The sequence below is a fragment of the Haliotis rubra genome, unplaced genomic scaffold (assembly GCF_003918875.1).
Source record: "Haliotis rubra isolate DU_JTF1 unplaced genomic scaffold, ASM391887v1 Scf1193, whole genome shotgun sequence".
NCBI classification, from domain to species: Eukaryota; Metazoa; Mollusca; class Gastropoda; order Lepetellida; family Haliotidae; genus Haliotis; species Haliotis rubra.
In genome coordinates, this window is record NW_025765107.1 from 5,691 (window position 1) to 32,938 (window position 27,248).

At 39.1% G+C, this 27,248-nt stretch overlaps 1 protein-coding gene and 2 long non-coding RNA genes across 3 annotated transcripts; 1 reads left to right on the forward strand and 2 right to left on the reverse strand.

Annotated features, from left to right (window-relative positions):
* LOC124261351 lies at nucleotides 1-26,776 on the reverse strand. The gene is made up of 8 exons (XM_046695656.1): nucleotides 26,511-26,776; nucleotides 9,383-9,473; nucleotides 8,428-8,661; nucleotides 6,641-6,716; nucleotides 5,984-6,076; nucleotides 4,916-5,049; nucleotides 2,123-2,264; nucleotides 1-355 (listed from the first exon to the last, which is right to left on the reverse strand). Exons 1-8 carry the CDS (start codon nucleotides 26,772-26,774, stop codon nucleotides 268-270), a joined length of 1,122 nt encoding a protein of 373 aa, XP_046551612.1. The 5' UTR covers nucleotides 26,775-26,776; the 3' UTR covers nucleotides 1-267.
* On the forward strand, nucleotides 14,753-19,980 carry LOC124261327. Its single transcript, XR_006894292.1, has 3 exons — nucleotides 14,753-14,764; nucleotides 16,178-16,184; nucleotides 19,869-19,980. It is a non-coding gene; the product is annotated as an uncharacterized LOC124261327 (long non-coding RNA).
* Nucleotides 21,790-23,605, reverse strand: LOC124261319. The gene is made up of 3 exons (XR_006894290.1): nucleotides 23,377-23,605; nucleotides 23,015-23,189; nucleotides 21,790-22,716 (listed from the first exon to the last, which is right to left on the reverse strand). It is a non-coding gene; the product is annotated as an uncharacterized LOC124261319 (long non-coding RNA).
* Nucleotides 26,777-27,248: the final 472 nt, after the last annotated feature.

Consider the following 27,248-nt stretch of genomic DNA (forward strand, 5'->3'; position numbering starts at 1 on the left):
TACTCATTAGACATCCAAGGGATGTATTACATAGGTAAATGTGAATCACATTCCTTTGTCTCCGCCTCATCAATCGAGCTCCAGGTTCTGACCAAGAAAACAAAATGCCCTAAATAATGTCTAAATTTAGATGTTTACGTAAAGATCCGAGTACTGCCGAACAATCGAAAAAGTATATCCGGCATCCGTGCGGAGTTCACGTCCGTATTCCACGTCCGTTTCATAAGATTAAATGGGTATGTAATAAATTCGTACATCGGTACTATGTTAATCCTGGCCTGCAATGGCCATGGTGTGGAACCTAGTGTCACTATAGCGAGCGATGGTTGAATAATCTCTGTTCAGCACCACCATTCTGAAATAGACAAAAGTATTTATTCCAGTAGTTCATTATTTAACGGCTTCTTTCCAAATTGAAATGCAAGGGTTGAAGTCGGTGTTTTAAAACCAGATACAGCGCTTTGAATGTAGAACAGACCAAAGTTAGATTTTATTTGGCTTGTTGGTTTATTGGTGAACACCGCACCCAACAATATTACAACTATATGGCGGCGGTCTGTCCGGACCACACAATCCAGTGAGCTTGGATCTACGCAATTTGGGATACGATGACATGTGTCAACCAATTGCAAGTCAGTGAGCCTGAGCACCCGATCCCGTTAGACGCCTCTTACGACATTCATATGTTGCTGAAGACCAATTCTAACCGGGATCGTCACGGGTGCGAATACCTTGTATCATCACTAGTTGAGAGTGATTGATAAACACATTCATAAACACATACGCATTACATGGTTGAAGTTCTGAAAATGACTGGGACGGTGGGGTTGCCTGGTGGTTAAAGTGTTCGCTCGTCACGCCGAAGACCCGGGTTCGATTCCCCACATGGGCACAATGCATGAAGCCCATTTCTAGTGTCCCCCCGCCCTGATATTGCTGGAATATTGCTAAAAGCGGCGTAAAAGTAAACTCAGTCAGTCAGTCTGAAAATTACTATCGTATGATATTTAAAATGATAGTTTAGGTGGAAGCAGTCTCCAATCATAGATAAGACAAAAACAATTCATTGGCGATGACAATCAACAGAAACTGTTCACTGTGTGTCGTATCGGTGCTAACGACCGGAAATGACGTCAGTGGAGTATCGTCCAAACAAGAACGTTGAGACAACGATTTGTCGGATATTCGTTCTTATGGCGTGGCATCATCCGAATCAGTCCCTCAATGACATCCTTCTTTAAGTGGCATTTCAGAAGCTGGTATGATGAAGAGGAATTGTTTATGAAGGTGTAGATTATAACGGTGTTGGGATCTACACCGAAACGTTGCATCCATTGCAATAAAGAAGCTGTCTATCCATAAAAAGTGTTCCTCTTCCCCAATGAAAAGTTGAGGGAGTCTCTACCCGTCATCTTTCAGAGCCTGGCCTTGGCGAACGTAGTGGATACCCTTTGCCGTCGGCATACAAGCATATTTTGATCATGGCGAACGTAGTGGATAACCCCTTGCCGTCGGCATACAAGTATTTTGATCATGGTGAACGTAGTGGATAACCTTTGCCGTCGGCATACAAATATTTTGATCATGGCGAACGTAGAGGATACCCTTTGCCGTCGGCATACAAGTATTTTGATCATGGCGAACGTAGTGGATACCCTTTGCCGTCGGCATACAAGTATTTTGATCATGTCACAGACGTTCACTGAGGAAGAAAGCTCAGGATCTGCGCCCAAGCACTGCTTTGCTGCGCGAGGTTGTCAGTAACGCTTCGTGCACGGTGAACACGAGCGTCTTGTGCATATAATACACAAGTATTAACGCCATTATATTGTCTCGGGACTTTGGTCAAACGACTCTTGCCTGGACATTATACAGTGGCGTTCTTGCAATAATACTGATTCCATCCCATATCAATACACCCCTAGACCCCAATACGTCATTTTGCATAACGTTGAAGAATCCCATGACGTTCGTTAGAACGCTTCAGACACGTCCACGCATATGGTAAATTTAACTTATTATCATTCTTATAATTTTCACACTGTGTCCAATACTAGCTCATGCAACAAAACAGCTAATATGCACAAACGTGTACACTGAAATGCCATGAGATGGAACTCACCCATTGTGGTCCATCAGTATCCAATGTTCCCTTGTGCGCAGCATGCCTTTCAATACACCAGGTAGCTCTCTGTTTATGACCGAGGTACCATTGGGCAGGAAAAGTCCAACTTTCTTGCCGGACACGAACCTCAGTGTATTGTCTTCAGTAAACAAATACAATATAATATGGGAATTACGCATTCAATGTCTAGTTTTATATCTGAATCAAACACATGTTTATATGTAGGTAATTCATCATAAGACGTTAAGTTTTCTTCAGTGCTTTCAATGCATTCTCAAATTTAGTAGTAAGTATGTCTTAAGTTAACAAGTTGTCTAGTTTGATCTTTCTTGAAGTTTTGTCCATTGTCTCAATTATTTTAGCAAATATGTCTTAAGTTAAAGGTCACATGCAACGTAAAACACAACTTTGCAGATTCTGATACCTTTTCGGTATGGACTTACCGAAAAAAAGCGTCAAAAATGCAAATTCAACTTATAAAGTTGAAAAATAACGCGATGAAAAAAAACGCGCGAAATCGGAGTTCAAACGTTTCACTAATTTTCCCCAGACTTTTCTGGGGAATACGGGTTTCAACAGCTGGCTGCGCTCATAGCACGTGCGCAGTGAAATAGGTTCGGGCAACTTGGAAGCGGGCTGTCTGGTGAATACTCAGTGAAGGCTTTGGTGTGAGCTAGTTTCATAATGTTTTGTTGATATCTCACAGGCGCGAGCTTTTTGTATGTTATGACAGTAAATAAACGGTTTATATAATTTCATTTGTCTATTTCACCACACGTTCTTCTTACCGAGTCACTTTCTCAGTTCGATACTTAAAAGCAATGTCATTATTTAGAGTTGACACGATTTCTAACTGTGATATAGATATGTCGCTGTCACAGACAAAACTCAATGTCTTGTTTTATTGACACCAGTGTGTCTGCCTGCCTGTCTGCTAATGACAATATTCAATACACAACTACGATCACTGACCACATGCAATTTGAACTTAACACCAATCAGGCTATACACCATAAACAAAACACATTGATTTATGGCCCGAGTTCGGTCTCTGTCACATTATGTAATTACACAGACATGCAGGTGTGATACTTGAACACATGACATGTTATGATGTCTGTTGATTGCAAAATGTTTTACACAAAAAATGAGCATGTATTTACAAAACCCAACTTTCTATATCAGGCCCTCCTATCTATTTGACTAAAAAGAAGCATTATTGGATGTAAAGTAAACTATAATGTGTGTTTAGCTACCACATGCGAAGGAATAGCATTAAATGTGTTATGAATGCAGCAACTATCGCTGTAAAAGCGGTTGGCATCGGAAGCACTATACACCCGCTATTGGAACCTAAAGCATCGGCAGCCGAAAACTTTCGGTCATCTCCGATAATTTCCGCTTTTCGCCGAACAACGCCAACACTTCCTGTCGTCATTCAACTACGATCGGTTTTTCACGGATACAGTCGAAGTTATTCCGCTGCATTTTACCGAGTTTCGCATAGCGGCTGTACGCGTATTCCGCTAACAGCCGCTGTCAAATCCGATAGTACCTCTTTTTGTTCGTATATGAACTGCATTAGATAGCAATACAGACGCTATGCTACCAATACGCCATCATTATGATCTCATTTAACGCCTTTTCATCACATAGATAGGAGGGCCTGTATATATACACACACAATGACCCGTGAAGGCGGCATCTGCTAATGAACCAGCCGTTACACTTGAGTGCACTCCCACCCGCTCTGACTGGGTTCGGTATCCCGGCTGCTTCGTTTCGAGGGAGGTAAACCCGAGTATAAAATATTGCACTTTTGATTTGCGATTATACGCTTATAATTTTGTTTATTTGTTTTTTCATAATCAGCAATGCATAATATATGTCATGAAGAAGTGATAATTGTGTTTTAATTATGTTTGATTTTTTGGTTGCAAGTGACCTTTAACAAGCTTTCATCAAAGTCAACATTTCATCAGTCAAAATTACTTCAAGGTTAAAAGTTGATCAAAGTCAGAATATGAATATATCAAGAAAACATTGACTTTTCATCATCTACAGTTGTGTTTATTGCTAAGCTGCATTCATGTACTGAAATAAAATTACGTAAAGATTTGGGGTAACAATTGTCTTCACTGTTGTAGCAAAAATAACTGGGTGGCAATTGTCCCAGGTGGCAATTGTCCTGCTCCCATAATAGACATATATATGAGACCATAGGCATGGCAGCTTCAGTATTTCCTCTACTGAGGTTCATGAAGCTGTAGTCAATGGTTTAATCACCCATGAATCTTCATGACTTATATGTATACAACCTGATATCACAGTAAACATTTATGGCACTGCGATTTACAGTTAGTATGGTTGGTGAAAAGGCGTTGAAAACAGTATTGTTGGTGTAAAACATTGTGTTAGCTTAATGTGAAAAAAAACTGTGAAGATCCGGGTTAGAATTGGTCTTCAGCCAATGCTAACTGGATTGGGTGGTCAGGCGCACTGACCTGGTTGGCACATGTCATCGTATCCCAATTGTGTAGATCGATGCTATTGCTGTTGATCACTGGATTGTTTGGTTCCAACTCGATTATTTACAGACCGCCGCTATATATAGCTGGAATATTGCTGAGTGAACATTAAATAACAAACAAACTAATGGTAAAGTGATACATGTCTAAGATTCCTCAGGCGAAAGGACCATTAACAATGCTGCAGATGTTGGTTGAGAATTTGAAATATGAAAAAGTGTAATTCACAATCTTATATGAATATATATAATGTCATAGTTACCAATCTTGTCAAACACAAGTCTTCCTACGTGAAACGTAACAACAAATGACTGCGACCAAGGAATAAGTTTGCTTGACTTGTAAATGCAGCGTTTTCCGTGACCCTTCTTACATGTACCACTGAAATACAAAAAGCTGGAAAAGAAAAACAACAACATGTTAATAAACAGTTTTTATAGTTAATGGTTAATTGAAGGTTAAGACTAAATAATGCTTATAGCATAATGTATGGGTATCGATTATGCTAGGGAAAATGCTGGTACTTGTCTTGGATGCTCGTTAGTTTGTGCCAGTCTGTCTGTCTAGTTGTGTGTTTGTTTGTGTGTCTGTCTGTGTGTCTTTCAGTTCGTGAGTTTGTTTGTCCTGGAATATAAAGTGGTCGGTTTGGGGTTTTAAAAAACACTTACTCTTTTGAACCCGAAGCATAAATTACTCTTCTCCGTTTTTTAGCCCGAAACATCCTTCACTCTCCCACGTTTTCGAGGCCGGAAAATAATTTACTCTTCCACATGTATTTGAGCTCGAAACATCATTTACTCTTCAATATGTATTTGAGCTCGAAATATCATTTACTCTTTCATATGTTTTTGGGTCCGAAACATCATTTATGCTTCCAAGTAAATTTGGGCCCGAAACATCATTTACTCTTCAACATATAGTTGAGCTCGAAACATGATTTACATCTTCCACATGTATTTGAGCTCGAAACATCATTTACTCTTCCATATGTATTTGAGCTCGAAACATCATTCTCTTCCATATGCATTTGAGCTGGAACATCATTTACTCTTCCACGTATAGTTGAGCTCGAAACATCATTTACTCTTCCACATATAGTTGAGCTCGAAACATCATTTACTCTTCTACATGTAGTTGAGCTCGAAACATCATTTACTCTTCCACATCATCAATACATTGTTTGTATACAATGGACAGTGTTTAAATTTGTTTATTTACTTGACGAGCAATTACGTTTTCAGCTTTAATTAAACCCTTACAGCTTAGCAGCCAGCCCTTGTCTCCCGGTGTTGACAGGAAAAGTAATGATGGGTGTTGCCTATGCACTTACTTGCTGATTGGGTCTTCAGTTATGGTGTTGCTGAGATCGAAGATGGTAGTGTTCGTCTTGAAAGGAGGATTCTTTTCCTCACACCTTCCATTCCTGATTTCAATTACTTTAACTTGAGATTGACGTACATCGCCAGAATGAAAGTTGTTTAGGATGAATACAAAAGAATCAGAAACTGCTATAGAAATCCATCCCGTGCCTGTTTGTTGTGCAGCTAAAAGAAATGACATGCCACGTGAATATTTTTCATGTCTCAGGACATTTACCCACAAATCATCACATCTAAGATCACATCAGGTTTAACGTGGACTCTTCGTTCAGCATGCACTAAACACCTCAACCATTGGTGCAGTTAAATTTGTGCACGTGACTTTTATTTATACTCCAAACACTTATAGTATTAGCAGGCAAGTAACATATAAAATACACGAGTACTTTTAGTTATTCAACATCGAACTCAAGAATTGTTTATATAATTTGTAAATTATGTTTGTAAGATTGTAACCTGAATGTCCTTTGTTGATTTTTTTAAAAGTCTGCAAAATGTTTTTTAAAAACAATAAAATCATAAAGAAGAATACTCAAACTGTCACAGGTTGATTTGTACACGTAGCACAGCGCCCCTGGCACATATCACAAAGCAATTTTGTCCCTAACAGCTTGCCATACTGATGAGCTGGCTGCCAGCAGGTACATCCTGGGCTCTGGCAGATGCAGATGCTGCTCCTGCGTTCTGTGCAGACAGGTTATATAAAAGCTGCATGTGCCATGAGTTCCTTAAATAATAGACAATCCAGTGATTGATAGTACGAGCATCGTTCCGCGACAGTTATGTCACCGAGCATGCCAAACCGCTCCTTCAAGTCGAAGTGTACGACAAGCACCTGTTGCTTGGGGGGTCTATTATAACCCAGAGTCCCGCGTGCTTCAATAGTGGGATTCAATTACATGGATACAGTTACGAGTTTCAGTTGGGAGAGAACACGAATGACCTAGAGGCCAATGGCACCCGATCAGTGGTGCAGATTTGCGTCCCTTCGACACGTTAGGAACCGCTAAATCAGATTCGAATCCCGTATTCGACCATCTTGGGGTGTTTACCTCATACCCATGCTGGAGTATTTTCTGATTTACCTCCCTCGACGGGTTAGGGAGCGCTAAATCTTGGGCTGTCATCACTAGGACTGCGTTACTGGTATACCTGTATAGCGCAATACAGCTTTCAGACGATACGCATAGCAATTTTGTTTTCTCAGAACCGATATATTGGGTAATAAAAATACATGAAGTTTTGTGATTATATCTATGGTTGAAGTTTCCATTGTAATTAATTTACGAAAACAGTATACTTTTACATACAACCAAAAGAAAATACAATCCCTCAAAATCAAATATAAATTCGAGGTTTCAACAAGTTTAAGGGAAATAGGCTCTGCATGTACAATCACTGTCACTCGCTGTCAAACACTGAAGATCCTATTATATCGCTATACGTATCGGAATACAGGTACCAGAATCGCAATATATCGCAATACAATCTATTTGCCAATACACAGCCCTAGTCATCACATAGCAAGCTGACACAACCTTATTCAACATGGATTCACGGTTTACGAAAAGAGGGGTAAATTCACAGATCAGACAATTCTGTTTGAAAAGGTTATCAATTTTTGGGGACGATGGATATAAGGTCACCGCCTTATGTGTTTCCGAACCTGAGTAAGTAATACCACGTATTGATGTCAATCAAAGTCCATATGGACAATACAGCCGCCTGGCTACATGAGCAAAACTTTAAGAATGTAATTTGTTATCTCGATAAGAATGATCAGAAACAGGTTTCTTTTTGAGAAACAAAATTTTCAATTAGATGATGCTCAATTCTTGAGCAGCGACCTGTGCTAGCGTGCTGTTTGTTGCAGTAAGTATATTATTTAACTGAATTGCAATATGTTCTAAGCCATAGACTGAAAACCTGGACTTAACCAAATAAAGAAGATAATTTTCAACGTGGTCTCCTTTCATTGATTCACATTCCCCCAACCATGTTGGATACCTTGAAGATCCGTGTTAGAATTGACAGCATCCAAACTGTCTTAAGCGCCGGCGTTAAACAGCATCCAAACTTTATTTCCCGTCTTTTTCTGTGTTAGGTTCAGAACTAATGAGTCAACCCTCGTGATTGTGCCAAGTCTTGAGGACATACACTACAACCCTCGTGGTAGTACCAAGACATACACTACACACCTTACACACTCTGGAACCAATTAAACCTGTAAGTGATTAAAAACAAATGTTTTCATTGCATGGCGCCATACTGATGGAAAATTATATTTCACTACGATAGATGTGGAAATCAATCAAATTTGCATATGATAGGATATTTGATCCAATTATAATAATATTGCTACACAAAATATTAAAAACTACAACAACATATTTACTTTTTTCACCACAAAAGTTCTTGAGCGTCAGAGTTTCCAAAGAGATACATTTCAACTCATTAGTAAACAGCAGTACTAGCAGACACTTGAACAGCGGGAAGTTGATCATTTCCTTGATTAGTCCCGGAAATGTTTGTTGTTTCACAGGTTCTGAGTCGGCATTCGGCCCACATCTCAACAGTTTGAAACTGTATCTAGCTAACTGTACAATATATATCGTGGGGATTCTGATGTCTGAAATAAATACATGATACAATCAGAGATATATCAGAGTCAAGCAGTATATACATATATCTATATATATATCATGTCTATATCTCACTCTCTACCTGGGGACGTCGGGTATCCTAGTGGTTAAAGCGTTTGCTTGTCACGCCGAAGACCTGGGTTCGATTCCCCACATGGGTACAAAGTGTGAAGCCCATTTCTGGTGTCCACCGCCGTGATATTGCTGGTTATTGCTAAAAGCGGCGTAAAACCATACTCACTCACTCACTCAACTTGGGAATCCACACGCAGCATTATTGTTGCAAGCGCCACATAAAATGCTTGTTTATTTTGTTCAGAGAGTCATATCATTTGTTATCTGAACAGAGCATCCTTCAACTCCTGTTTTACAGATCAAACGTATATCTCGATATTAGTACAACAGTACTAGTTTGGGAAGGAATGTCTTTGCTCAGGTAAAGTTGGAGATGTTATCAAAAATATGCAATCAAAACATTAAATGAGTTCACAGTTATACGTTTCTGCGAAGGAAAATTCCAAAGTGACGTTTCTTTTGCTGCTTAGTATATATCTCTATGCATCTATATGTAGGTAACCATTAATACTTAGAAATGGTAGTGCAAGGGTGTTTGGCCAACTGCAAGATACTTTGGATTGAATTTGTATTCAGTTTTAATTACGAAAATAATATCTTAAAATTCATTGTTTAGTTTCACGATGTATTTACCTATGGGTCTGACACATCTGTATACTGAAGCTCTGGAGGTTATACATCCAGCCAGGTAGCGGCAAGTTTCTCCCCCACAGGCAGCTGGATCCTTAAAAATAATTGTTTCTGAATATGACTTCTTTGATGGGCATTTTTAGAAGTTGGGTTGATAAAGAATGATGACAAATTTATGGATATACAACTTCTTTTATTCTGTGAAGGGCGACGTTTCCACATAGATTCTAATGTCGTTCTAATTGACATCACTTGCTTGACAACGACATTAGAATCTATGTCGAAACGTCGCCCTTCATATAATAAAATAAGTTGTGTATCCATAAAAATTGTTATCATTCTCCTTGATATGAGCGACAAAATCATTTTCGCATTCATAAGAATCCCGTGCGTAATATCCGTTGTACATTTCCGACTACACTATTAGCATGTGTAGAATCAAGTAGTGGTTATTATTATGTTTTACAGATTAAGACGAAATGAAGCAGAGAGGGTTCGGGTGATCCTGGCACAGTCAGTCTGGTAAGGTTCATCATCGGCTCAGAGCCCTCGCCCTCTCTACACGCAGCCCAGACAGCGAATGGGACTTCTCCCAGGAAACGCTGCCTGGTCGAACCCACCAAGAACTTTCCGGAGAATATGAAGGCTCTCCAACACTGCAGCCTTCCGCATTACCCGGAGCGTCAGAAGGGCTGTGCTCCCGGTGGAGCGGAGAACCCGGGCACTCTCCTGATCTGCGCTACGAGATCAGGACGTACCAACCCTATGCAGGTCTGGCAGAATCAATTCAATTTTGTCGTGTGGTGTGCGACAACTGGATGTGGTTTGACACTGACGGACACTAGGCGTAATGAGCTAAGTAAATCCGTTTTCACTTTTCACGTGTATTACCAGGTAAGGCGTATCCTCAACGAAATCAGCGCCCCAGTCCCACAGGACAAGGCATGGGATGCAGTAAACAATCCGTACGATTGACGTGCGTATGAACGTATTTGTAATGAATTCGAACTAGACCCAAAGACGGATTGGCGTTTGACGGGCCCAAACCATGGGTTGGGCATCCCTATCGTTCACAACATGCCCCTCGTGGAAGCCAGCAAAAAGCTAAAAGAATGGGGTGGTAAAACATATGCGAATGCTTACGTCACGAGAAACGAGTGGAGAGATGATCTCATGTCTTTCGACGACAGCAAGGATTACCGAGTATGGAGGTTCGAGCAGGGTCCGGATGACTGGAAAATATTTATGCTGGACACGTCGAAGGGTTTTACTCGTGCTGGTGTTATCAGATTGAACGATTCGATTCGAACGTACGTGTGGGCTATTCTAGGGTCTCAATCACAGACGCGTTCTAATATTATAGGTAAGTGAACGGCTTACGATTCTCAAAAACAGTTCGTGGCTAATATTGAGGACGCTATCGCATCACAAGTAGATTTACCTAGTGCTATCAAACGATATCAGGATACGTTGCAATACGCCAGGTCAAAAGTCGACTACGTGTTCGGTGTTGGATTGTACATGGCTCCGAGTGATATGCGTCTGAGAATCAATAAAATAACAGGCTATAACAATGAAATAATCATCGCCACAGCCCACCAAAAATTGGGTGTTAACGCCGACGTCAACGTCTCCCATGTACCACCACCCACGCATACTGGTGAAACGGGTATAGTGGCATCACCCCAGAGTCTAGGGTTAAGTCCACACCACACAACCCCAACAACCACGTGCAGGTGTCTAATCAGCAGCACATCGACCGTAAAACAGTGCTGGTGGTTGTTGGGATCGCGGTTGGCTTGGGTTTCATCTGGTTAAAAATTCCTTAGCGGCCACGTACACCAACCCGGCAACGGCGACGATAAACGCCCACAGGTTTTGACTGAGCCACGTGACTGTTTTCGAGAGAGTGCTAAGCAACCACGAGACGATGTTACCCAGGATACCAGGATGGCGATTTTATCCAGGGCTTCCCCTAGTGATTTCAGATGTATTTTTATCCAGTCTCTGACGTCACCACCACTCGGTGGTTTTGGTGGTGTTGGTGTTCCTCCACCACCCGTCAGCGATACGACCAGGGTCGATATGATGAAGCTCAATGCTGTCATAACGCTGGCAATGGTGATGCCTTGCTCTCGGAACAATATTCAGATCCTTTCAGCCAACGTGGTATCCTCGTTCAGTACTCCATCGATGGTTTCCCGCACGCGGCTGATCTGAGATCGAAGCTGTTCTCGATTCGAGGAAACGGATTCCAATCGGGTCTGTCTCTCGTCTTGTAAATTACGTAATCGTTCTGTGATACGACGCTTCATATCATCGTCTTCAGTTTCTGTGAGTTTGTTTTTTTCACTTGCGATGTGCTCGTCGAGTTCGTTCAGTTTACCCATGTTGTTCACGAGTTCTCCACGTACATGTTTCAAGGCTTCATCTAAGCCGTACAGTTCCCTCATTGGAAATTTAAAACCAGGCAATGGTTTGTCCCAGTACGTGCCCAACAGTTTCTCGATGCTGTCTGACGCTTCTGTAGCACGCTGTGTCATGTCACCACCACTACTGAGTTCGGACCTGGTAGCTTGCAGATCTTGAACTACCTTCGGAGGAATCTTAGGTTTTGCACCACCATAATCCTGCATGTTTAGTTTATTACGGATAAATTCGGTACCATGGCGACTGGTTAGCGTTGACAAGGCAAGTGGTTTTCTAGTGCGCGTGTTCATGATATCAACCTCCGGTTTATCCTTAAGGCGTAGAATGCCCTTATCATCTATGGTAATCTTCGAATAGTCTTTGTACTGATGCTCAATATAGTTTCTATCGTTTTTAATCCATCGTAATAATCGTCTACTGTTGTTTTCAGTAGTTGGCTGCTCAATGATGAGTCAGTAAACGAAATGTCTTCATCGTAATCAACATCAGCAGAGGTCACAGATCCAAAATCATCCATCGGAATATCATCCATATTTTGAAATTATATTATATTGATATAAATATATAACAATGTCATATGGTAGAAAACTAAATCCTTTTCGAAGATTAAGAGAACCACTAGGCGTCAAAGCCGTGCGTCAGTCGGTGACTATTACAAACAACCCCAGCAAGATAGACCAGAACCAAGTACTGTTGGTTAGATTCCCCAACTTGGGGGAGAACGACGTCATAGTACCAGGTACGGTACGATTGGCATTTAACACCACGTTGAAATCAGACAACGACAAACGTGAGCTAGTGAATAATGTGGGCCGTGCTATAGTCAAGAGGACCTCCATAAAAATTAGTGGTAACTAGGTGCTTAGCATAGACGACAGCGATGTATATTACTGTTACACAGACCTATTGAAAAGTGAGGGAGAACGCGCCAACGACGTGTACCAGGGAATCAGTAAATCGACTAGGTTACGTATCGGGTACGCCTTCACACAAGACGAGACAGCCAAATTATCGAATAGTGAAAAAGCCATCGCCGAAGCGTATGGAAACAGTTTCTGTATCCCGCTAGACTTTGAGTTGCTAACGGGGCACGCACCATTTTACCAAGCCGCATTAGGTGACACGTTGGAATATGAACTCACGTTCAGTGATTACAGCAAAGTCGTGTATACGCCGAACGGTGAAGAGGGTAGTTACGAGATCGATAACATCTCGTTGGAGTTCGACATGGTGCCTAATCCTGATCTCCCCCGGCAGATTCGAAATCAGTACTCTGGGAAAATGACCATCCTGTACGATAGGATACTGCGACATAGAATGATATTACGTGACAAGAGCGACACGGTATGGAATATCAACATGAACGTGCCGGCGCGATCGATGAAAGGTATATTAATCATACCCGTGGAGGAATACGATCCATTCGAAAGAGACAGCGAGGCATTTTTCAACCCAGGGATCACCAAAGTGGAAGTGACCATAGAGGGAGTACCTAATCAGCTATTTAGCCATGGAATGAAGGCATATCAGCAGTGGGATGAAATAATGAAGCTACCGGCTATCAAACGAAACTCAACAGTCAAAAACGTAGTCAATGACCTGGATCTATCCTCCGTGCATATCGGGCATTACCTAACCACAAAGTACGCGTTATGGTTGGATATGAGATCGACAGATGACGACACTCTACACGGTAGTGGTCGTCGAAGCGACAACGGAAGCGAGGGTATAACCATTCAAATAATGAAGAAGGCTCAACCAACTGGTAATCAAAATTATATTTACATGTAATTATGGACGCGCAACTTAATATAGAGAATGGGAGATTTGTGCAAGCAATCTATTAATTTACCACGAGATCCGCCCTGCGCCATAATATGTGGGCAGACGGGTTGTGGCAAGACAGTTTTCGTACTGGATTTGTTGGAGGGGTACTATAAAGACGTATTTGACAATATCATTATCTTATGTCCTACTATAAATATGAACAAGACTTACACGGATAGATCTTGGGTGATGACGGATCCCGATGTATATAAAATCGATCCGGGAACACACCTGCAGGACTATTTGAAAGTTTATCACAACAAATTTAAAGGGAAGCCGACGCTATTTATCCTGGATGACTGCAGCGCTAATAGAGAGATAACAAAAAAAGAGAGATATGCTGTCCTACCTAGCGTTTTCAGGTCGACAGGCAGAACATAGCGTCTGGGTGCTGACACAAAAATTCAACTCTGTGTTAAAGGATTTACGTGAACAGACGCTATCACGAAGATTTAGATAATACTCCTGCATTTTAATTGCAAAATTCATAAGTTCTAAAAGCTTGTAAATGATTAGGCATCATGACATATCTGTTAGGTATTTCCCATCTGTATTTTTGATAGTTTATGGCAGTGCAGAAATTGTTATTATAATTATCGTGTAATTAGTTTTGCAGCTATATACGAGTATTACTGGCAACCTCGTTTTCACGTAATTCAGTGTTTTGAAATCTGTTTTGGTAAGAAATCTAGCATGCTGTTTTGAGCATTATAACATGTATTGCATTCGTAAAACATCATAAGCTAGTGCCATCACATTACACTATTTGTTTAGAACACAGTTGTACTTTGTAAGAGTCAATGTCAACAACGTCGCCTGTCAGAACGATCTTGTTTACCTTTTCAAGAGTTTTTGAATTGACCGTAACTTTTTGACATTTCCTCGCTCTGAGCGTCCAGTTACGAAAACTAACTATCAGATATGGATTAATCTTACCTTGTCCTTCGACAAACTGATCATAATCCCGTGACACTCGTTAATTATCCATTCTTTGGTGAATTTGTGATCAGGGCCGAGCTACATGTTTTGGTGACGCCCGCCATTTTAACTTTGTGACAGCCAGTCTATTTCGCAACGGGGTTACCGCTACTTTTGACCCAGATTAGTGTTTTGCATTGTAAAGTTTATGTAATCTTGTGAATTACGTGGAGGAACCCAGAATTGTACTTGATGATGTATCAGGTCATGTTTCAAAGCCGATGTTAATTCTGACAACGGGAACTATGTGATTCTCACTCTTGTATTCATACGCGATGTTCAGCATCATTATTTATGAACGTGTTTTTCATAAATATGACTTCCAGTGCCACTGTCAAATTGTATATGGGGCTGAGTCATGTTTTTAAACATCTTATGTGTCAGATAAACTCCAATTGCCTCCTGACATCTCTAATCTTCCTCTTTGAATTGTCCATCATAATTCCCAGCCGATGCTGCTTGTTGATATTACGTCCCCTCAGCAGGCAGCAAGGACGTAGCAAGACGTAGAGAGACGCAATTGTTGGTCTCATGATATTGGAAGGCATTTAATGAATTAATTACACATAATTAATTGGTTGGTAAGAATAGTCATTTTCCTACCTGATTACCTCCTGAGATAATTCGCCTTCCTCTTTATTTCAGTGGTTTGGTGTTGTGAAAGTAGATCCCTCAAAAGAATAAGGACGTAACGGGACGTAATATCTCGTAATTTGATTGGTCTAGAACTGACATGTGACCATTTTCTCACACCTATAAATACGGTGAGACCCATGTTGGGTCATTCTGACTTTGGCAGTCTACAGGTCAGTTTCAAACCAAGGGCAGATAATTCAGCCCAAAAGTTCCCCTTGTCCTTACATAATTATAATAGCTGATGCTATAGATAGACTGCACTTTTCGAACACAGACACAAATTAATATCCTTGTAACTATCAAGTTATTCAGATTACCGAGATAATTAAGCCATCACTATATCTATATAACAGTAAAGTCAAAGGTCATACTTATATTGCCCTAACACTGGTCCAAGCACATAAACCTTAAGCTTGAGAGGGATCTACTTATTAGAAAGAGCATTGTGCTGAAGTACATTTATACCCATAAATAAAAAGCTATTTATTCATTGAAAAGAAGTGTTTGACTCTTCCTGAAAACAAGACTGACAAGGTTTATTAGAAGTTTGAGTCCCGGCCGCCACAGGGTAGCTCTATTTCACTGCAAGGACAGGGATTCGTTCGAGGAATGCTTGAGAGAGAACGATGTGATGAGTAAACAAGACCGGGAACGGGTTAAGAAACAGCTCGCCAAAACTAAACATGCCAAGCTCGTGTTGAAAACCGACCAACCAGTGGATTACCAAGTAATAGTTTAGTAATTTTTAGTAAATTTTAGTAATGTTTTAGTAATTTTAGTAAGTTTAAGTATAAATGTCGATTTTTGAAGTTATAGTCGTGTGTAACCTAACCTTTATCTCTCTGTATTTAGTGTGGGTTGGTTATTATTTAAAAAAAATTAAAACTAGATTACTATATTATAAAATGGATTGTGATGAATTACTAGAACAGATGTTAGTTTCAGATGAACAAAAGGACGACAAGCAGCGAGACAGACTGGTAACACTAGTTATGGGTGGAAAGGCAAAACAATATTTAGGAGATAATATAACTGCTGATAAAATTCAGAAAATGTCAGATGAAGAAATAAATAAATTATACGCCAGGTATGAGTCACAACTCGGGGCTGAGATGACAAAAGTTATAGGTTCTACTAATACCCAGATTTACACAGGTATATCATCAATATTTTTACCCATCCCACCGGAACGTCGACTCTATTTGTGGGAGGACCTAGAGAAAGACCCGTTTATTGAACACGCCTTGAGCTCTATCAGCTGCGTGCTGTACCACAAATGCGGGATGTTTTTAGCCCCGGTGACGGCGGCGATTATCACAGCAAAGCATTGTCGATTTAAAGAGGAAAAAAATAAAATAATAATATACAAGATGGATACTACCCAGGAAGAAATAACCAAGATTCCAGAGGAGGAAACACCGAAGACGGAGCCAGTGACGCATGTCACAAAGAAGAAGAAGAAAAAAGTGAGTTGAAGCTGGTAGAAAAAACGCCTTAGCCAGGCACCATAAAAAAAATTACACATTGTGGTTTACCGTAGGTGGTGTAGTAGCCACTGCTGTTGTTTCATTATTTGTTATTTAAACCAAAACAAACACAACCACAGCCATCACCAACACCCCCAGAGGAGATCAACCCTCATATTATGTTATAATTAAAATTATATTTCTATTAATATATGTTATGTCTGAGGGAAAAACATTCGTTAATGATGCATACCACGCCTTAGTGGTTTCCGGATTAGCAGTAGGATACGCTCGGTTGACTAAAATGATTATAAAACAACCGACTATAAAACTCGACTTCGACCTGCAGGATATTGCTATGCTTACTATGAATATTGGTATGGTGATGGCCACCAAGGACGTTCTGATAAAACAAGGTATTATACCTGAAAATATTTTAAAGTTATATATATAATATGGCCATAATAGCAATGATGGTTGGTGGAGCTCTTGTGAATGCCCTAGCATTTTCCGGGAGTAATTATCTATTTTCTAAATTACGAGAGTCAAACGCGGCTGAGGTAGAAGCGGTGAGAAAACGACACGATATAGCTGTAGAAAAACTGCAGACCGCACAGGCTGAATACGCTAAGAGACGCATGAAGAGATTAGATTTTATCAATAATCAACTACAACGCGAAAATCATTCTGTTAGAACTTTCAAGGACGTCGACGAAGCTATGAAAGAATACTACGTGCTAACAATTAGAACCATTAGGCAATGCACCAACGATTTCTCAGTATTACACTCCTTCCGATGGGCAAAAAGATCGTGAGTTGGTATTCGTGGCACTGGGTTTAGCATCGACAGTGTTAATTGTGAAACAATTAGACTAATTACACAAATTATTATATCAAAAATGAGATACGCACCATATCTTTGTCAATGGGTTCTTATGGGGAAAACTGAAATTTGTGGTAATAAAAGCCGCACTGAGGGTTATTGTTGTTTTCACCGTAAAGGTTATACTAACTTTACGTGTTCGGTGTGTGGTATAGGAGTTAAAGGTCATTACCGATTATGTAAAGCTCACGGCGCGGATAAATTACGATTTAAACTTATTTATGATAAGAAAAAAGACTACATCTGCGAAGTTAAACGTTTGTTAAAGATAATGGTATAAGTATATATTTTTTTTTATCACTGTGGTATGATTTGTAATTCCTTACGTACGAATCCTCTACGTGGACCGTCTTTCAAGAAGTATAGGTTAGGTTCCCCGTCTTTGGCATCCACTCGACTGATATTGTACGTTTTCATAGACCATATAGGATCTGTAAATCAGGCCATGTAAGCCGACTACGCTTGTATATTCGCTTAAACGCTTGTGCTACTCGATCTGAGTCTTTCGTGGTTAATGGTTCAGCTTCCTTGTAGCGGCTGGCTACGTCTACAAATGTCAGGGCGTACTTATAGGTTTTACCTCTCACCCTGTCGTGTGGAAGAAACAACAGGTCGGCCTGTTGAACTTTATTAGGTGTATGTATACCGAATTTTCTCCTCCCAGTTTTTCCCACACGTTTTTAGCGTGTTCGTAATCGTCTTGTGTGATAGACGCGTCAGACAGCTTGCTATAGAAGCGGTCAATGGGAGGGAACTGTGTCTCATTAAACTTAGACCAGTCATCCATATATTCATACGGGTAGATCCCCTTACGTAGCAGCAAAGCTCGAGTTTTCTCTTCTGTGTAACGATTAGTTACAGCTAAGTCGTTTGGGTTATTAGCCTTGACCAAGCTGTCTAGAGACGACAACAGAAACTGAACACTATCTATGAATCTCAACCCATTTAGCGAAAAGGATATATATCTTTCCATATTGTTTGGGATACAGGATATGTTGCCTTTTACCTTTGAAATAGCTTGCAAACAAGTGTGAATCATACCCGCGAAGATTGTGAAACACCACTGGTATATGAATAAGTTTATGATTTATTCTTAGCTTCAAGTTACATTCATTGTGAGCCGCACCTCTGTATTTACCAGTAATGTGACAGTGATCTCTAACTGAATCACCATTCAGAGGTTTACAGCACACATGACAATGTGTGCTTTTGTTGTGGGCTTCCCGGTCTGCTTGGGTCATACGCATTGGTGTTTTGTTGCATAGTTTTTTAATAATCTTTTTCTCTTCGTGTTGTAAACAATTTAGAAATTCTTCAGCCGCGTCTTGTCCTCTATAAATAACGGGAGGGTTAGTTTGACCATCACAACGAACGACCACATACCCGAACCCACACGCTTCGTGCTCTTGTACTTTTTGTGTGAAACTTTGATTAGTGGATTGAGCTACTGTATCGATTGGTTTAATGATAGTTTCGAAGTCGGCGTAGATAATATATGGTAGTGCCATTTGATTTTTGTGGTTGATAAATTTCAAGATGTTGTTTTTTTCTCTCGGCATATCTATTCGTACGGCTGTCTCACCTACACCTAGGCAATCAACCCTGTGCGAATCAAGCAGATCAGCCCTAGAAAACCCGTGAAGGCACCTTTCACAAAAGTGTTTCTTTTCCCTGTGTTTCGATTGATTGTACAACAGTCTGCTGAAATTCTTTATCCATGTGTAGTGATATTTTTCACCTTGTTGGGTCATAAATGTATTGATCATTTTACAACAATCCTTATACAATAAAGGACTTATCCTGTGTACTATTACGTTTTTACCTTCGTGTCCGAAAACGTTTATGGCTAAGTCTTGATTCTGTTGTTCTATTTTTTGGATCTGAGAGATGGGGGTGGGTTCGTCTATACCTTCCCAATTGAGCCCGTCATCTTCTGGATAACTGGAAAGTCTATCGGAATGTTTTTCAACTGGAAATTTAGCGGATCTTATCGCTATCCTCATACAATTATTGTCTCGTTTTTTAACGTTAACCATAGCTTGTTTTTTCTTGAAATACTCAGATATGGGTAAGTACGATCCACCTTTCAACGGTATATAGTTTGCTATATCCAGGTAGACCATGCTAATCTTGTCAACAACCCAACCAGAACCCATATTAGTGTAACTTTCTCGCATTTTTTCTAATGATCTGTCTATAGAAGAGTTGATAGTGTCTGGTTGCGTTGTAACTTCTTGATTACCTCTGAAGTAAACATTGGTGTATTCAGTTGTTTCATTCGACTGTTGTTTCTCTAGTGTCATGTTTAACGTAAGTTGAAATTTAATACCTCTTAAATCTTTCAGTTCTTCGTTTACTATGTCAAATACCAATGGTTTTATATCTTCAGCGTCTTTGTTTCTTTGAACTTCCATCTTCCAACCTCTAAAATATTTACCTACAGCATGCTCAGTAGGCGTGAATTGTAATTCTATAGGTTTTTGTTCTTTCAGTAATTCAGTGAGCATAGATTTCCTCATACGAGAATAACCTCGCATTCCACGTTCACGAGCTTGCTTTGTTAGTTCTTTCAAAGTAGGTGTTTTTTGATACTTAAAACCTAATAAATCTAGTAAATCATTTTTTCTCATACGAGAATAACCTTGAAGTCCACGGTCTCGGTCTCGTGCTTGCTTTTTCAATTCATGTACTGTAAACATATCATAAAGTTACAAACACAGTGTTGATATTATATGTGAAAACAATTCTCTAAATAGATAAACATCCTTCATGTTAAACATAAGATGATGTAATAGATATAGGATTGTGTAATCTAACCCGTAACATACACCTTTCATACATCGAGGGACTTGATACCATTTGGCTTCATGAAATGTGAGAAAAAACATAAACACCGTCTTCCTCGGGAGATAAAAAGTTACACTGTAAATAAAAAGTTGTCAATTTGACAACTAAAAAGTTGTCAAACGGGGGTGCCTTAGATAACAACTTGAGTTGTCAATTTGACAATGGGCAACTTTTTGACAATGCATTTGGGTTGTCAGTCACATGGTTGTATATTCATATTGTTGTCAAGAGATATTCAATTTGAATATGTTATATATTAAAAATTGGCAATGGAAAAGATGTCAATTTTCATGCATTTCGATTGTCACAATTGGACAATGGCATAATATAAACACACACAATGGCAAACAATATAAGTATCATACGGAAAGTATGACTACAATTTCAAAATACAATTCATGCATTTAAGAATAAGCATTATCTTGTGAAAACAAACATGAACACTTGTGTGGAGAACAATATCTTTTATTTCTAAACAATCAATTAGGTGTACTTTTTTTTCATAAGTATATGAACAGTGTGTGTATATGGTTGTAACCCACATATATAGATGTGTGTGTGTGTGTGCGTGCATACATGTATCTGTGTATGCATGTGTATGTATGTATGTATGTATGTATGTATGTATGTATGTATGTATGTATGTATGTATGTATGTATGTATGTATGTATGTATGTATGTATGTATGTATGTATGTATGTATGTCTGTCTGTCTGTCTGTCTTCTGTCTAGTGTGAGTATGGAACATATTTCAAGATATCACAGCATTTCTCAACTTCTACACAAAGAATGTCTAAAATTACTTTAAAATTAATTATCTAAAAAACTCATATCTAAAACTCTCGTAATTACTTTTAGACGATATGCAAGCAACATATGGTAGCTCTACAACAATACAAATACATTCATGAACAATGATTCCATTTAAACCCCTATAATTATAAGAAACAATAATAACCACTCCTATCATGCATTCATACCTGCTTTGTGATGTTCCTATTGTTTAAAATTGGATTATTCAAGCAAAACATATCTGAATTGTAGGGGATACCAGGGTCAACTGTAACAATGGTTTAGGATACTGCATTATTTCTGCCAAATCAAGCATTAATTACTTTCTCAATTACAACATTAAAATCTGCATTTGGCAATGTTGTAAGGCTCTGTTTCAAGTGCACCAAATGGATTTTCAAACAAACATTACAGATCAAACACTAGTCTGTCTCACAGTCCCTGAAAAAACCCATTTCCCTACAGCTTAGCCCTCTCTGCAATGCTAAAGCCCTAAATAAAAAAAATGTAAATGAAGCATGTCTAGATGCCTCAGGTTCTGAATCTCTGGTCTGCCGGGGTTCTTTTTCAGTTTAAATGGGTTTGTTGCTACTATCAAAATTACATATATTTAGAATCAGAGACTTAGCGTTAGTCTAATCAAACACTACGAGATGTATATACAATACTTTACTATATTCAAACTGACAAAGGGGAGTATTTCTAAAATAAAACGCTTGAGATAAAATATTTAGTCTCACAGTTATGGTCCTTGGGACAATTTCCCAATGTTACAATTGACTCCGAACTGTTCTAGTCAGCACATTCAATTTCCTGCATTTAGTTTCGAGAGCATGGAATTGACTGATTTTTCAACATTTTTGGTTTTCACGGTTTTATACCCATAAATTTGTTGTTGATTTTCAGCAAAATTTTGTCCAAGAAAAAATGGGATTTGCTGAGACCTTGGGCACATTGCAAATTATAGATGTAAAAAACTGCAAGGTAAACCTTGAGGGCATCAATACCATTGTCCATAGTGTACACTTTCTGTCCCTCAGCAAACACATGGAAAACGCAAATGTCCGTGAAGGCTTCTTCTGCAACTCCATCGCAGAGAATGAAGGATGTAATTGCAACCTATAAACTGAAATGAAATACTTGTTCTAGGCCGTGCAAAAGGTGTGCCCTTAGCCACTAAAGTTAAAGGAATAAACATATGTAAAACATACTTACATAAATATTACCTACATATAAATATTCATACCATAAATACTTATTTTCGTTTTGGATGAAAAGTACTTGAACACAAAATACTTTCTTTACAAACTTATATGATGTAGAACAACGAATTATGGATTAACATCACCTCATATTTGCTCCTATTTTTTAACAATATAACAATATCCAGTGTAACTCACTTGACAGTCCTTTACAATGAAGGTCTTCGGCTCTTCTCTTTGGAGTCTGGGAAGACCCAGGATCACTGTGGCCAGTACTGTATTGATACAAAGGATAGAGCATAACATAATTGACACTATTACCATAACTAATTGTAGGCATAACTGAACACATGCTTACACAAGGAGACTGTTGTATCACCTAATGAAAAATATATCAGGTTTTCAGAAAGCTAAAATCTTTCCATTCATTGTCCAAATTACCTGGAGCATAAAATTATCCGTTCAACAAATAAAAAAGGTGTTTTTAAGGTTATATTTTCAGGGACCAACCATTCATTGGGTGTACAGCTACATTTACGCAATAGCCACTGAAACAGGAAAAAACATGCTTACCCTTTTAAGTGTTTCATCAGTTCTTGTATCCACGTCTTTTATCAAAGCTTTAACATAATCCTGGACTTTCAATGAATTTCTGATTAGGTAATAGATTCTTTCAGACACCTTTCCCAGTCCGGAGTTCATTGTCTGCGATGTTAGTCTCTGTGAGTCAAGAGTATTCTGCACAGATCTGAAATCATAAACTACTTTGTGACAACATAACAGAAAAAACCACACTTTTATTTATTTCTTTTAAATTTTGAGTGACTGTTACAAATTATACAATATGAGAAAAAACATGACTAAATATTGGATTAAAAGTTATCAACTTCATGGAATATATTCATTTTTAAACAAACAAAATCTGAGAAACTTACTCGTGCTGCTACCTTATATATCAACTTCAGTCGCTAAATGAGTCCATCTTTGAAATTAGACGTCAATGATATCATTATACTGATAAGACAGAGGATATCTGGAAACGAAAAAACAGTTCTTATTAATAGTATTATTGGCTTTACAGATACATTACAATTTGAGATTTATCATTGAAAAGGAAGTTCTTACTTTAAATTGTACAAGTTAAACATATATAACCAATTTAATGCTGATATTTTACACATAAGGGACGTAACTCTAATGGTATGACTGAGCTAGGGGAGGTAACTCTAATATATTGTCAATATGTTGTTAATGTGACAATGAAGCTTGTCAAATTTAAACCGTGTTCCTGAAAATAATGGAATAGAAAATCTATGCGATTAAACTGAGCATCTTGACATTCTAAAGCACACGTAAGTACTAAATGTTATTACTCGAAAGATATTTGTGTTATATCTGATGCTATATGGCCAGTTATTCTTCCGAATGTGTGCACAAATTTGTGGGGTGACCAGTTGAGACATTTCTTCATGATTTTCCGTTAATATTGACAATGCGAGAATCAAAACACTGTATTCGTAATCTATAGTTATCTAATGAAAGGATATTGTAAAAGTGTTTTGCATATACTTACTGTAACCACCTTTCCAGCTCACTTTGACGCTGCCGACGCGTTGCATCTCATTTACTGTGACCTTCGCTGTGAAGGACATTGGAACTGCGCATGCGCTCAATCCGTCAAGTTTGACAACCTTGTATTGTCAAAGTTTGAGAAAACTCAAAATATGACAATGCTTTGACAATAAACTATTGTCAACACATATCCTGTGTAAAACGCGTGGTTAAACTATAAACATGATCGTCAACACTATCTAAATATCATATCTAATGAATGTTTGTTTTAAAGCAATCAGTATAAGACTCGCAATGTTGTCACAATAACAACATGGGTTGTCATACTGACAACTCTCAATGTTCAAACTGACAACTTATAATTGTCAAAGCAATAATGACAACGCTAAAATTGTCAAATTGACAACGTTTTATTTACAGTGTATATGTTTACAAATTAATATGATACTTATTGATTCCATGCCCGTACCACATAGTCTTCCTCTTTTGAATAAGAACATATCTACTTTTTACAGGTGAGGTGAAAAGTAGTTATGTTATGGAATAGATACTTATTGATTGCTTGCCTTATATAGGATGACCCCATATACCATAGTCTTACTCTAAAGAGTAAGACTATGGTTACTTTTTACAGGGGAGATAAAAAGTAGTTGTGTAATGGGTTTATGGTCCCGTACCACATAGTCTTTAGAGTAAGACTGTGGCTACTTTTTACAGGGGAGATGAAAAGTAGTTGTGTTATGGATTTATAAATTAATATGAGTTAGGAATAGATACTTATTGATTCCTTGCCTTATATAGGCTGGTCCCGTACCCCCATTGTTTATACTACTCATTTTGGCGATTGTGAGTGGGGAGTGACTGGTCCTGGGCAGCAAAAAAGAAGCCCTCCGTTTTTTAAATATGCCACATTTCTGTAACGCCCTATTTGAACTACTTCTAGATCACTCTAAGGCGCTTCACAAGTTGATTTTTCTATCGAGTATTGGATGTCAGTCTCAAACGGCACATTGTATTATCAATCTCAACTCCCTGGGGATGATACAACTCTTACAGCCACTAGGCGCACCGGGTTAATGTGGCTTCCCCATCTTTACGAGGTACCCATTCACAGCTGGGTGGACTGGGACACATAGTAACAGTACTTTGTTTACTGCACGTTGCTGTACCCGCAACTAGGTATTTGCACGTATTCACGTGACCACCATCTGGTCCTTTACCAACAGATTCGTGGGTGCTTTAAAGTGCACTGGGTTGTGCACTGTACACTAGGGGTTGTGACAACACTGAAAGAGTCTGCACACAAAGCTGACTTCAGGGTTTTTACACCCGGTCACAGGTGGGCTCGATTCTCGACACCTCAAGCTCGCTGGATCACTAGCCTGGCGCCTTAGACAGCTCGCCCACCACGCCCAAATTAGTAATGATGTTCGTCTTCAGGTAAAGCTTATTCTGCCTCAGTGATGGTATCTGTCACGCATACACGCAAGGGCACGTCAATGACAAAACAAATCTCGGGAACATGGGTTTTGTTTCTGGCATAATACTGGTCACAGCTGCGTCTAGTTTGGAAGTGTCCTTGACATGTCTACTGTGCCTCGAATGCAGTAACCATGATTAACAACGTTTAAGCATTATTCATTGATGCCTTTGTAGAAAGAACGTGCTCGACTGCCTAGCGGCCTTACTGACAACCTTTCTAGTCATCCAATGAGTGCGTGAGTTTAGTTTTACGCCGCACTCTGCAATATTCCAGCTATATGGCGGCGGTCTGTAAATTATCCAGTATGGACCAGACAATCCAGTGATCAACAGCATGAGCATCGATGTACACAATTCGACACGATGACATGTGTCAAGTAAGTCAACCAAGCCATAGTAAACCAATGAGAAGAACCATTACGAACAAATGTCTGTTGATAATTATTATTAGAAAATTTGTTCCTAATGGTTCTTCTCATTGGTTTACAGGTAATTATTCTCTGTTTGTGAGATAGTTGTTTGAACTAACGACAATGACTGAAAAAATACATTCTTTCCCGAAATATGAGCAATGCTGTAGTCAAATCGGCTGTTTCCATCAAAGTAATTGTGATTTGAAAAGTTTGATTGACATAAGACATGGTAGATATAACCAATTTGTGAAGCTTATAGTTATTTCCGTAATACACTTATTGGTAAATACATCAATACTACCTCTCAACATAACTTTAATTCTATAATCGCTTCTCATAATTATGATATTTTGCATAACACTTCAATCTTTTTATTTAAAGCACAACAAATAAGGCAAAGAAATATATAATATATTCATATCATGCATTTGTACTGTTTTATGCTATGAAATGTATGTAAATATGTATTATGCACAGGGATATTTTGTAACCCTATATTGTCTGTATTTTGGGCCAAAGGCCTTATACTGAATAAATCTGTCTGTCTGTCTGTCTGTATAACCAATCAGAAGAAACATTAGGAAGAGGCTGTTAGCAATTACCTGTTTGTTAGACAGTTGTTTGAAACTTGAGTAACGGGTGACTGGTTCAGTGATGGAACATCCCAGTGAGTCAGGGGAAAACCAGAACATTTCACATCCACCGCTTTTATCACACCAGGCACGGCACATGGCGACACCATATGGACGTCTTGTGTAGACATGATTCGTACTCCTGGAGACGGCGTTTGCACTCGCTCTTTGACAATTCAGCCACAAAATAATGTTTAAAAAATTGAACCTAATTTGTCTGTAAGAAAACATCATAACCCCGCTTCAGATCGGACGTATTGAATGAAGCTTCTAATGTCTTGACATTTCTAGTTTAAATTTCTCTAGGCGGAAGTGATGAACCTGTTTCATTCAGCTTGTAGCTCACCTCTTTGAACTCCATATCGAAGAAGGAGTAGTGAGTGAGCGGCAATATTCCAGCAGGATCACGACGGGGGACACCAGAAATGAGCTCCACTCCGTGTGTTATCGAACTGTGCCCTCAGCGTGACGAGCAAACGCTTTAACCACCGCTATTGCTGAAGGAAGGAGAACTTTTCAACAAGAATGATCCATATTTTGTCTTGTTGTTTTACCAGCCTGATCACGGTCCTGCCACATAATGTTCACCTTGGTTACCGCTGCATTTGCTTAATGGATGTCATATGCCAGTGATCAGTAGTCCGATTACATGTACTTCAAGGCTGCCTGCAAACAGCAATGGAAACATTTGAATGATATCGTGGGGAC

Coding starts and splice junctions, on each gene's coding strand:
- LOC124261351 (XM_046695656.1), bottom strand. CDS start 26,774: ATGATGTTTTCTTACAGACAAATTAGGTTCAATTTTTTAAACATTATT. Junction 9,474..26,510: donor AACAACTGTCTAACAAACAG/GTAATTGCTAAC, acceptor ATTATTTTTAAG/GATCCAGCTGCCTGTGGGGG. Junction 356..2,122: donor ATACTGATGGACCACAATGG/GTGAGTTCCATC, acceptor TGTCTATTTCAG/AATGGTGGTGCTGAACAGAG.